The following is a 13,309-nucleotide window of genomic DNA, read 5'->3' as shown; positions in this document are numbered from 1 at the left end:
GTTCCACAGCAGCAGGGTGTGCTCACTTTTCAGCAGCACTCGCTGGAAATATAGCCCCTAGGAGGCAAAAGGGAAGATATTCCCCACATTGACCACTGTCAGAGTGTGCTGCCTGCCAAGTGATGTCTACTAGCTAAGTGGTAGGCTGCTAAGATCAGTAGCTACTGCTACAAGGACACTGCTAGACTCCCATATTTCTGCTTTTACCTCCTGCAGTGCACTAAGCCAAGGGCTTGAGTGGGAGGGATAAGTCAGTCACACAGCCAGACCCAAGCAACCTAGGTGTTGGACTGTGAGAGCTCACAGTAGTAGTAGCAGCAGCAGCAGCAGCAGCAAGGGCAGCCTACAGAGGAGGGCTTGAGAACTGAGTGGTATTCTTCAAGCCTTCTGTGTAAAAGCTAGGTTAGGGCTGGAAAGCAAACTCAGCTGTCACTCTGCTGCATTCCAGGCATTCCCAAGGACTTGTAAAACAGACGGAGAAACGCCTTGGGAGGGAAAGCATTTGAAGATTAATTTTTAACAAGAGATTTCACCTTGAAACTGGGACCATGTTTTCTGGATTTCAGTACAGCCTCTTTCTGTTCCTGTGCCTCACCACATGTCAGGAGTCTCAGGCTTCCCAGGTAAGCTCACCGCTCAATCACATCCATACAGGGTCTTAGAGCAAAGGAGCTGTCTGCTACCACCTTCTGGCTCTTCTGCTTGCTGTTCCATTCCGTTCAATTTCATGTAGAGAATATTCCTTTTTTATCAGGAAAAAATGGGTTTGAATCTCTGGAGCAATTCCCTGGAATGTGTGTGAGAGTCTGCATGATGCACGGAGCAGCAAGTGTGTTCATAGAGGAAACTGGAGTAGCAGAAATAACTATAGGTAACAGATCCTTGTATGTTTAAGGAATAACTTGGAATGCAAATTAGTTTGTGGAATGGAATAGTTTGTGCAGAGCTGTTTTTGTGAATACCTATGGTATTTTCTGGAACTGTGTTTTTTATAAATATATTAGAAAGCTACCAATCCTTCAAAGCTCTTTCTGGCTATTTTCTTCTCTTGCTGATGCTTTTCTCATTCAAAGGCAGGGCAGTTGTTAACACTCAAATTAAGAAAAATACAAGGACTGAAGTTTTCGTGATTCACTGTGCATCACTGAAACTTCTCAGAGGTCATCGGACATTAAGGAAGTTGTAAAATTCACTGGATTTGTAACTCCAACAGTGAAATACAGAGTCAAGTCAAATGATCCCACCTCTGTCTTTGCATTTTTACTTGCAGTGCAACCTTTCCCACAGTATAACTGTATCTGATTTTTCAATAGACTCTATCCCATATGTACTTGACTTTTGCAGCCCAGTAGCAGGCTATGGGTTATAATGCAGTCTATAGCTATCATGAGAAATTAAAAGGGCATGCACAAGAACATTGTCTTTGTATAATACTACCACTAATACTTAAGTCTTTCATTTACCAGCATGTGCTATTTGCCAGGTCAAGACTAGAGTATAATGTACATTTCTTGTCTTGACCTGGTGTGCTATCCTGTCATAGGTAAAGTCAAGCACTGACTGCTTCTCTGAGGGAGCTGTTAACTACTGGTGAATATTATGGTTCAACACACTACAGTGAACTTATGCAGGCTGCTTAAGTTAAAAATAACCCTTTAACAAAGAGCTTATTATAAAAAGAAACTGCCTGCCAGGAATCTGCTCACTTTTTTGCAGTTTTCTGCATGATACATCCAGCCATTATATTTTTGTTTTATGGAAGCATTAGGCAACAAATACTATCCAAAAATGTAGATGGTATCTTAAACACCCCCTCCTTATACTAGAAGAGCATGATGATTGCAAAATTAAGCACTCACCAATCTAGACAGGCCAGAGTTAAGTCTGCCCATACAACTTTAATTCATCCCCTTAATTCTGTAAGGATTTTCATGCAGTGTTCAGCAGCTCACTAGTTCTTCTGCCTGACTCTGCCTCCTTAAATTCACAGGCTGGACAGGGCTCAGTGAATGAGACAACTGTTCAAGGTTTGCTTTCATCCCCTCCTGCCTCTGTGGCCCTGCTCCATATTTACTGTGCACTGTCCTAACTCTGCATCAAACAAGGGATTTTTGTTTCCTCAAAAGCTTCTCTATTGCACTGGCCCATGCATTCCAGAGACATGTATTAAGTTCAGTCGAGGGGCTTAATATGATCATCTCCACTGCGTATGGGGCAAACTGAGGCAGGAAGCTTAATGATCAGACAGGCAATTTGCGGGACCTCAGTGATTGTGTGCCCAGCTCAAGACACCAAGGACTCAATCACAGAATCAATGAGTGGGAAGGGACCTAGACAGATCATCTAGTCCAATCCCCGCCATGGGCAGGAAGGAGCACTGGGGGGTGGCAGGGGTCATAAGACCCCAGCCAGGTGCCCATCCAGTCTCCTCTTGAAGATCTCCAGGGAAGGTGAGAGCACCACCTCTCTGGGAAGCCTATTCCAGGCTCTGGCCACCCTTACAGTGAAGTAGTTCTTCCTAATATCTAACCCCAACCTATCCTCCCTCAGCTGTGGCCACTGTTCCTGGTGACTCCAAGGGGAGGCTTGGTGAACAGACTTTCCCCAAGTCCCTGCTGGTGGCCCCTATAAAGTTGTAGGCAGCCACAAGATCCCCCCTCAGTCTCCTCTTGTGGAGACTGAAGAGATTCAGTCCCTCAGCCTCTCCTCATAGGGCTGGCCACGGAGGCCCTCAGCCATACAAGTGGCCTCCTCTGGACCCTCTCCAGGTTCTCCACATCCCTCTTGAAGTGCGGCGCCCAGAACTGGACACAGCACTCCAGCTGCGGCCTGACCAGCACCGCATAGAGGGGGAGCAAGACCTCTCTGGACCTGTTAGTGATGCCTCTGTTGATGCAGGACAGGGTGCGGTTGGCTCTGCCTATTGCTTTGTCGCATTGGCAACTCGTATTCATCCTGGAGTCAATCCTGACTCCAAGATCCCTCTCTGCCTCTGTGCTGCGGAGAGGGTCAGCCCCTAACCTATAACCATAATGCTGGCTCCCTCTCCCCAGGTGCAGCACCCTGCACTTGTCCTTGTTGAACTGCATCCTTTTCAGATCCGCCCACTTCTCTAACCTATCCAGGTCTGTCTGGATGTGGTCCCTGCCTGCAGGTGTATTCACTTTACCCCACAGCTTGGTGTCAACAGCAAACTTGAACAGGGTGCTCTCCACACCCTCATCCAGGTGGCTAATGAAGATGTTGAACAGCACTGGCACAAGGACCGAGCCCTGGGGGACTCCGCTGCCCATACCTTCCCAGGTCGACATTGACCCATCCACCACCACCCTCTGGGTGCGCCCCTGGAGCCAGTTTGCCACCTGTGTGACTGTGCATTCATCAATTTCATATTTCATAGACATTAGGGCTGGAAGGGACCTCGGGAGATCATCGAGTCCAGCCCCTGCCCAAAGGGCAGGAAGTCAGCTGGGGTCATAGGATCCCAGCAAGATAAGCATCCAATTTACTCTTGAAGGTGTTCAATGTAGGCTCTTGAACCACCTCCGCTGGCAGACTGTTCCAGACCTTGGGGGCTCGGACAGTAAAGAAATTCTTCCTTATGTCCAGCCTGAAACGGTCTTGCAGGAGTTTGTGACCGTTCGACCTCGTCATCCCATGGGGCGCTCTGGTGAACAGATGTTCCCCCAGATCCTGGTGGTCACCCCTGATAAACTTATAGGTGGCCATCAGATCACCCCTGAGCCTGCGCTTTTCCAGGCTAAAGAGTCCCATGGCTCTCAGCCTGTCATTGTAAGATCTGTTTTCCTGACCTCTGATCATGCGCGTGGCTCTCCTCTGGACTCTCTCAAGCTTCTCCACATCCTTTTTGAATTGTGGAGCCCAAAACTGGATGCAGTACTCCAGCTGCGGCCTCACCAAGGCCGAGTACAAGGGGAGAATGACGTCCCGGGATTTGCTCGAGAAGCATCTATGGATGCACGCCAGCATTTTGGTCGCTTTACTAGCCGCAGCATCGCATTGCAGGCTCATGTTCATCTTGTGGTCAATGATGACCCCCAAGTCTTTTTCTTCTGTAGTGCTAACCAACGTAGCACTGCTGAGCCTATAAGGGTGCTGCAGGTTTTTCCTCCCAAGGTGGAGAACCTTGCATTTTTTGGTGTTAAACACCATGAGGTTCTCATCTGCCCATTTGCTGAGCTTGTCCAGGTCAGCCTGGATCACCCGCCTATCTTCTGGCGTGGATGCTTTGCCCCAAAGTTTGGTGTCATCGGCGAACTTGGCCAGTCCACTCCTGACTCCAATGTCCACATCGTTAATGAAGATGTTGAACAGTATGGGTCCCAGGACAGAGCCTTGAGGGACCCCACTGGTCACAGGGCACCACGATGAGTGACTGCCATCAATCACAACCCTCTGGGTCCGACCATGAAGCCAATTTCCCAGCCAGCGGATCGTGGTGGAGCCAAGGCCACAACTGGGCAGTTTGGCCAAGAGGTGATCATGGGATACCAGATCAAAAGCTTTTTTGAAGTCAAGATATATGACATCAATCTCTTCTCCCTTGTCCAGGTGATAGGTCACCTGGTCATAGAAGGAAATGAGATTGGTCAAACAAGACCTACCCACAACAAACCCATGCTGGCTGTCCCTTAGAATGTTAATGCCGAAGTCCCTCAGCTTGCCCACCAGAATTGGGTGGGACACTGTGTTGAAGGCCTTCTGGAAGTCCAAGAAGATGACATTGACTTCCTCCTTCACATCTAAGCTCTTTGTTACCTGGTCATAGAAAGAGACCAGGTTGGTCAGGCAGGATCAGGCCTGGCACAAACCCGTGTTGGTTTCCCCTCAACATCCCTTCCCCTGCAGGGCTCTCACAAGTGTGGCCCTTGATAATTTTTTCAAAGACCTTCCCCAGGCTAGAAGTGAGGCTGACTGGCCTGTAGTTGCCAGACTCTTCCTTCCTCCCCTTCTTGAAAATAGGGACCACATTGGCCCTTTTCCAGTCCTCAGGGACTTAGCCCGAGCACCAGGAGTCCTCAAACAGCCATGCCAATAGCTCCGCAATGACACCAGCCAATTCCCTCAGCACCCACGGATGAAGGTCATCTGGGCCCACCAATTTGGATACATCTAAGCCCTCCAGGTAATCCTTAACTAGGTCTAAACTAACAGTCAGGGGACTCGCATCCTTCCTGGGCCTCTCTACGCTATCACCCAAGAGCACCCCATTGTCAGTGGACAGGAACACGGAGGCAAAGAACTTGTTAAAGAGTTCTGCCTTCTCTCACACAACCGTCACCAACTGCCCTGCCCTGCCCTGCCCTGGCCTGCCCCTTAGGGGTCCAATGTTACCCCGAGACTTCTTCTTGCTACCTATATACTTGAAGAAGGACTTTTTATTATCCTTAATCCCAGAAGCTAATCTAAACTCCAGTGCTGCTTTGGCCTCCCTTACCAAATCCCTACAAGCTCAGGTCAGTGAGGTGTACTCCTCCTTTGTCCCTGCCCCCTGCTTCCACCTCCAGTATGCTTTTTCTTTGCCCTCAGGCCAGCCTGGATATCCGTGCTCAGCCATGAAGGTTTCTTGGACCCTTTTCCTGCCTTCCCGTGCAGAGGAATTCCATCCTGCTGCGCCCCAAGGATAGCCTCCTTGAGGAAGGACCAACTTTCCTTGACCCCCATACTAGCTACACCCTGGGCTCCGAGTGCCTCCCTGACTACTGCCCTGAGCACATCGAAGTTGCCTTTCCTAAAGTCAAGCATTTGCACTGTGCTAGTTACCCTCCGCACCTTTCTCTGAATAGCAAACTGGATCATTTCACAATCACTGTCCCCTAGCCTCCCTTGTAATGTGCAGTTATGCTGAGGAGTGGCAGTACCTCCTGCCTTAACCAGGGGTTGGGCATGCTCCCCATGTCTACCCATAAGGTCCCAGCTACCTTAGGAGGGGCACATACTACATATAGATCACACAGCTAGCACCCATCTCTCAGCCCTCTGGCAGTATTTGTAGCACAAGTCAAGGTTTTTCTTTGTGCAGGTTCCTCTTCCATCACTGTCCGTTCTGTGCCTACGTGAAGGCAGGGGCCTGGGGACCACACAGTGTAGGATCATGGGGCTGAGTGGTGAATTCAGGTGACATGTGCAGCCTCCATTCTGACACGTTCTAGTGTCTGAGTGCTCAACTTCACCACCTTGTTGGTGACTGATGTTGGCTTTTATGGAATCCCATATGCTTTTAAAAGGAAAAACTGAACAGTTAAGTTCTGTTATGTGCTGCTGCTGTGACCCTCCCAGTGGTCATCAGCAGGGTCTGAATCCTGGACCTTCAAAGTTGCAGCACCAATCAGAGGTGTAACAACACAGCCAGGCACCCAGGGGAACTGTGACACATAGGGGCAGCTGCCTCACTGGTGCTGGTGGCTGCCCCTGTCAATCCTCCCTAGTTATGCTGCTGACACAGACCTCTGCCCCTGGAGCTAGAGGAGTGACTGGGGGCAGTAAAGACCTATTATCTTCTTTGTTGGGCAGCTGTTGTGGAGGGATGCAAGGCAGGCTTTTCTGTTTGCTGGCCAGCAGTGAAATGCCAAAACTCAGGGCTTGAGAAGTTGACCACTTAGAGCAGTGCCTCCAGCCCCAGAACATGGGTGCTGCCTTTGCATGACGCACATTTGCACTGCATCCCCTCAAAGTCCTCTCTGAAGGAAAGGACACAGGAGTAACTCTGTTTCAGAGACCCCTTGGCCAAAGTGGGTGTGAGCACACAGCTCAAGATAAAAAGAGATGTGACAGACAATGATATAATAGATCCTGCTCTTGATAAAAGCACCATGGGATGGGCTGCCAAGTAACTGATGTCTAGTACCACGAGGCAGAGCACTGCAGATTGCATCATCCAGGATCAGCTGCCTGAATGAGAACATAGCTGAACGGCCAGCCAGCTCCTTCTGCAAGGCACTGTAGTTGTATGCTGAGGGCTGCCCTGTCTCCGTCCTGTACAAGTAGGATGCCATGAAAGACAGTGATGAAGTTCATGCACCAGGGAGAATTAGAGTTGTCCTATGCTTCAAAGAAATGTTTGAGAGGAGAGTAGCTAGTAGGATATTAATACCTACCTGGGGAGGAGATTTCTGATATCAGACAAGGGCACAACAGTCCAGTGCCCAGTAGAATCCAGTTTGAAAGCAGGTCGTGATTTGTTAAGGGTTAGGGCAGTGATCTATCTGCCCAGCTTGCCTAGGGGCACAGTGAATTCTCCATTGCTGGAAGTCTGCACACTCAGATGGAGTTGGGTTATATCTCGTAGGAAGCAGTTGTGGGGTCAGCGCAGGAATGCCTGGATCGGGTTCATGGGTTTGTGGTATATGGGAATCAGACTGTTCATCAGAATGCTCCCTGAAAACCCAGGAATCCATGAAAACCTTGTGCTAAGCATAGTCCCAATCATGTGAAAGGGAACATTCCCTCAGCAGGTCTTCAGCTAATCCACATAGCTGGATTTATGCAGCAGCTATCACAAAGCTAATGCACCTGACAGGCAGATGGGTTGAGCTGACCATTGTGGACTGCATGAACTTCCTGATACTAACACTGCCCACTGCCCTAGACCCTCTCTCTCAAACAGCTTTGCATTTGTCTTGGGAAAAGCCCAGTGTTCCAGCAGCTTTCCTTCGTCCTAGAGGTTGTCTACACTGTGCACTGTGGTGCAGAGTAAAGATACCTACACCAGCCTAGTCTGGGTACAGTAGCTTCACAGCAGAATGAAGGAGCTTGTACAGTGTGCTATGGCTAGCCTGTCTCCTACACCCCAGTTGGCTTGCCTAGAACTTGCTTAGGTATCACAATGCTGTATTTGCACATTCAGCATCTGTTTAAGTACAGGTTTCCCTCACGAACCATGGGAGTTAGGTTCCTGAAAGTTCCCATGGTTGACAAAACTGTGGTTGGTAAGACAAAAGGCTTGTGGGAAAAATGGGGTTAGGGACTTGAATATGAATAATAAAGGGACGTACCGTGCATGAATGCTGCATGCCCCAGAGGTTGGGGGGGGCACGGCAGCCACCCACAGGTGGTGGTGGCAATTTGTGCAGCAGGGGGGTGGCAGCAGTGAGCAGGGAGCTCCCGCCGGCGGCCACGGTGATGTCAGCAGCGGGGGAGGAGCACCAGCCGGCAGTTGCGGACACCGCCAGTAGCATCAATGGTGGCCAGCAGCAATTAGGGACCACCTGCAGATGCTGCCAGAGGTGTCAGTGGAGGGAGGGGCGGCGAGCAGCGACTGCCCACAGGTGCCGCCAGCACCATTGGTGGCACTTTTCATAGAGGGCCAATCTGCCAATCTTAGGGAGTGCATGTGCACCCATGTGCACCCCCTATGCCTTGCCAATGATACAGTGTATAAAAATAATTTTTATTTACCTTTAATGGGTTTTAAAAAGTGTCATTGTTGAATAGTGGGTCTTTTAAAGAAACTTTAGCACTTCCCAGTGGATCATTCATAACACTAGCCCTAAAAGTAGCCTCACTTTTCTTAATGATTCTCACAGTGGATTTCTTCATACCAGAATGCCTCCCTGCATTTGCCACACTCTCTCCATGTGCAAGACGATCCCACAGCTCTAATTTTGTTTCCAAGAACATCACGTTCCTTGCCCTCTTCACAAATTGCTCATGTTCACCACTCATGCACTTAGAGGCCATGATTAAGGGCAAAATGCAAAAATCACAAAGAAAGTGGAAGAAAAATGCAGAGCATCTGTGACTGGATGTTAACAGTGTGAAACACAATGCGAGACTGAGGGTGCATGAGGAGATGGGAGCACCACAGGTGGCTAGCAAGAGCGCGGATTATGTGAAATGGGAGGTGGTGGGCTGATGTGCAGCCATGAAAAGCCATGGTTGCTCAAAACTGTATACTGTGGTAGCCAAAATGGTATATAGAATATTAAACACTGATACTCCAAACCACGGTTGGCAAGGGAAGCTTGTAACATCAAACAAGACACATAAGTGACCTGCGCTGGGCAAAAAGCAGGATAAAACTTTTAGCTTTGTCCAAGTAAAATCTTCCAGCAGACTGATGCATCATTATGAGGATATTTTGTGCCTGTTTTTGAGTTCAGCATCTTTACAAAGAGATGTGAAATGGGGGAGGGTGGGACACAGGCTTTCTGTAATACAAATTGAAGAACTCCTACCTAAGCATTGCAAGGACTGAAGGGTTAGGCTGCTAGTCACCCTGCACAGGGACAGAAAAGAAGCTAAGTCCTCCCTTCTCTTCCTCTGTGGTGAACCTGTCATAGCGCTAAGTGGGCACCATGTGTCCAGTCTCCTCTGCCCCAAGAGCAAGCCTGCCTGCCTGCCTGCCTTTTCAACTTTCTATGAAAGAGGGTCTGGAGGAGCACAGCATTATTAGTTATTATTGTTTATTTAATAACCGTGAACTCAGGCCCAGCTTCTGCCCATCCTCCACACTGCATGGGCATGGAAGTGAGGTCAAACCAGCTTCACATACATCTCAAGGCAGACTGATCTCTAACAGCTGAGCTTTGCATGGGGGCCATCCACCCATACAGGGGCAGGGTGAAACCAGAAGGCCAGGATGTCACGTCTGCAGAGGTGCACACCCTGCCAACTCCATGAAAGAGGGCACTGGATTGAGAGCCCTGTGGCTCAGGAGCCACTCCAGAGCAGTCCTGCAGAAGTGCAGCAGCTGGACAGAGAGGAAGACTTTCATTCCTTCCCTTTGTGGGGACCCACTGGAGGATTTGGCACCACTTGTAAGGCATTTGGCATGAACTGTGTGACCATTTGGCCTGGACGGCTCCCTGCCCAACACCTCGTTTAGATTTTGCAGCATGATTACAGCACCAGTTGTTTTCTTAGATACATTTTTCCTTTGACCAAGGCAGCATCTTGAATGAATGAACCAGAGTTTCCAGGCCGGAATCAATAACTCACTGGACTGATGCCCACCACCGTTCCTCAGGAGTTTCAGCTACTAGTGAGTTTGCTTGTGGCAGTGACAAGCTTGCAGCTGCTTACTGCTGTGTGATTATAAAACTCTTTTGAAGTTAGGGTAGTTTCACTTGTTCAAAAATTTCCTGGAGACTTACAAAAAAACCTGTTTGCTGCTATGTTTTACCTGTTTATACAGAAAAATGAGCAGGAACAGTTTCCTACTTATTCTCTGCCCCAAGGACAACAATAGGTGTGTCTACATGTACCTTTTAAAGCAGGATTAGCTTAAAATTGCCATTTTTAAGGCGTATTAAGAGTGTGTCCACACATGTGCCTTTTATGCACCTTAAAAATGGCAGTTTTAGGCTAGTCCTGCCTAAATTTGATACTTGCAAAAAGCAAGTATCGAATTTAGGTGCAAATAGCTAAGTTGCATTAGCCCACATGTAGACACTCAATGCAAATTAACACATCTGCTCATAGGCTAATGTGACTTAGCTATTCATGCCTAAATTTAATGTGCCTTATTGTACATTAGCACATGCACACGTAGATGTGTGCCTAAATTGCCTCAATATACATTAAGTTTAGGTGTGCATAAATACACCTGTAATCACGTCCAGTATCTCAGCAGATGGGGCAAGAAGAACACCAAGCAAACATGACCACAGTCTATGAGGCCCAGGCCTACAAACACAACATCCATCTCCAGGAGTCTGCAGAACCTGGGCAGAAGGTCAGCTTTCTGGAAGCACGGCATAGTCCTCACTGTACTGCTGGTTTCCTGGGAAGACCAGGTGCAAGGCAGCCTCTTACTAAAGCAGGGGGGCTCATACTAGCCCTTTTCCAGGAGCTCTTCCCTCATAGGGGGAGCAGATGCTCAGTCTCTGAACCTCTGCTCCTCTGTCTCCCTGTTTCCACCAGTTCTGCCCAGGGCACTCTCCTCAACCCCTTATCTTTATTGTGGACTTAATCTTGCTTGCATTAGGCCCTCCAGCCAGACTGACCCACCTCCACTGGGTATGACACCACAGCATGGCTATCCAGGCTGTTCCATTCCCTTCTTACTCTGTTCCTCTGGGCCACGGAGAACAAGCTCCCTGTCTTGTCCTTCAAAGGGACCAGTTTCTGCTCCTTTCCCAGCTCCTCTTTGCTCTGTGGTCTCTGCAGACTGGAAGAAGGGCAGCCCCTTGCCTACTTCTGCATAGCCTGAGCTACTTTCTCTTTCAGCTGAAGCTTGTGCCCAGATGCTCCTTCTAACTGATACATGGGCAGGCCGGGCTCTTCTGGGCATGCACCACTGGACCTCTGACTAGCCCCCTTTACAGGGATCTCCCCTTCCTTGTAAATGTGCATGAGTGACTGGTGCCTCCTGAATCTGGGGGGGCACCCACAGAAGCCGCCAACAGCGGCAGCCTTGTCAGAGGGGGCACCAGCCCTACTGACAGCATCAGTGTTGGCCATTAGGGGGGGAACCAGTTTCATCGGGGGAGCATGTTCACCCCCTTGCACCCCTGTGCACCCCCTACCAGTAGCCTATGTATACTACACAAGGTCTTCTTAATTTCAGAAGACAGGATTGCGCAAATTGCGTCCGCTCAAGAAGAAATCACTGGTGCAGGGCTTGAATATTTCCTTTGTGTAATAGGTTAGCTTACATCAGAGGTTCTCAGCTGGGGCACTGTACCACCCTGGGATGCCTCAAGAACCTCCAGAGATGTTGCAACACCGACACTACAGCTGCAGGATGAAATTGCCCTCTGCACCTCTGTTTTCAGGAGACATTGGTGCCAAATGGAGAAGCGATTGCAGCAGAAAGGCTCACCAGCTTGTATAAAGCAGTGAAGCACAACATTTCTGCTGCAGCTCTTCCTGGTTCAGCTCCAATGTGCCTCTTAGGAACAGATGCATATGGGTCAGTTCCACCTGTTGGAGCAGCATTTATCTCCTGGCTGCTACTGTTCCCAGGTAGAACTCAGGACACATGTTGGAGAGGAGCTGGAGCAGAAATGGCGTGTCTGCCCACAGAATGTGATGTAGGCAGCCATGGCTCAGTTCGGCTCCAGTGTCCTTCCTATTTCTAGGAGACACAGAGCCAGAATGCTGGCTCTGGAGGAGGCATGCAGCATGGTGGGGTGAAATTAATACAATTATAATGTTTAATCAATCACTAACATATTAATGAATAGCAATTACAAGTTTATACCATAATGTGCAAAAGCAAAACAGAAAAATCTCACTCCACTCTAACTTGAGCCAGCTTCTCAGGGAGATCTGTCAGTATTTCAAGGTTTCAGTTCCTCCCAAACCCCTGCACCGATCTCCTTGAAACTTGGCAGGCTTTGTGGCCTCAGCTACCAGCTCTGCAGTTTTCACCCCCCTGTGGTGTGACACGCAGCTATGACATGAGTTTGGCTTTCAAGAATTTGGGGTACAGTACCCCCCAAATCCCTGTACCAATCTTCTTCGAACTTGGCAGATTTCATGCTCTCAGCAGAAGCTACCATCCCTGCATGTTTCATCCAAGGTGGATAAGAAACAACACAGTTATAGATATTTCATTGATTTCCCATTATACCCCATGGCCAGATCTCCGAGGCAGCTTCAGAGCCACTTCGGCTGGATTGAGGCAGAAACCTGGTCCAGAGCTCCAGATCCAGTTGTGGCCATCCAAAGCGGCCAGATCCAAAGCCGGATAGGATCACAGCCAACTCGCACAGGCCTAGTGTTTCCAGCCCCTAGCATCCAGCCAGCTCTTCTCAGATGATTCCCAGCTTCCCTCAGCTGGGGACTGGCATCTTCCTGTGCCCAGGGGTTCCTAGACAACCATTCTTCCCAAAAAGCCATTTTAATACCTTGTCTTTATAGCCCCATCTTTATTTCTCTATTCAGTTCCTAGGTAATGTGTATTGGGCAAGTGATGTCCTTTCCCCAACCCCCAACCAACACCTTGTTTGATTTTAGGTGTGCTCTCTGTCTATTATTGTATCCAAGGAGGATAGCAATATACAAGAAAGCCCCATATCATTTTCCCTCAGCTACCATTTATTTCAGAGAGAGACAAACATGCTCTCAGTATGTGATTTCCTTCACAGTAGACACCTGACAGGCAAGTATGGATGTCTTTTCCCTTTCAAATGTATTCAGCAAACATAGAAACCAGGGTCTTTCTGAGGTGTAAATAGCTATTGCCTACTGCAGAGTTGGGCAAAATATGGCAGGATGCACCATGGCAGGTGGGACTGAGGGACTCACTGCAGGCTGGACAAAGCCCCTTTGAGGGCTGGATCCAGCCTGCAGGCCATGTTTTACCCACCCCTGCCTTAACTAGAGGACTCTCCCTCTCTTT

At 48.9% G+C, this 13,309-nt stretch overlaps 1 protein-coding gene across 2 annotated transcripts in view; it reads left to right on the top strand.

The window, feature by feature from the left end:
• Positions 1-336: 336 nt before the first annotated feature.
• FBLN7 (fibulin 7) overlaps positions 337-13,309 on the top strand; it is a 61,332-nt gene continuing 48,359 nt past the window's right edge. The window contains exon 1 of one of the 2 annotated variants that reach the window (XM_090053075.1): positions 337-623. In XM_090053075.1, coding sequence (XP_089909201.1) covers positions 549-623 — 75 coding nt within the window. In that variant the 5' untranslated portion in view covers positions 337-548. The remainder of the gene's footprint in view (positions 624-13,309) is intronic. The other variant, XM_090053064.1, reaches the window with a different exon arrangement.

The sequence above is a fragment of the Crocodylus siamensis genome, chromosome 1 (genome assembly GCF_052110815.1).
Source record: "Crocodylus siamensis isolate JL-2025a chromosome 1, ASM5211081v1, whole genome shotgun sequence".
NCBI lineage: Eukaryota > Metazoa > Chordata > Crocodylia > Crocodylidae > Crocodylus > Crocodylus siamensis.
This window is presented reverse-complemented; position numbering and strand designations above follow the sequence as displayed.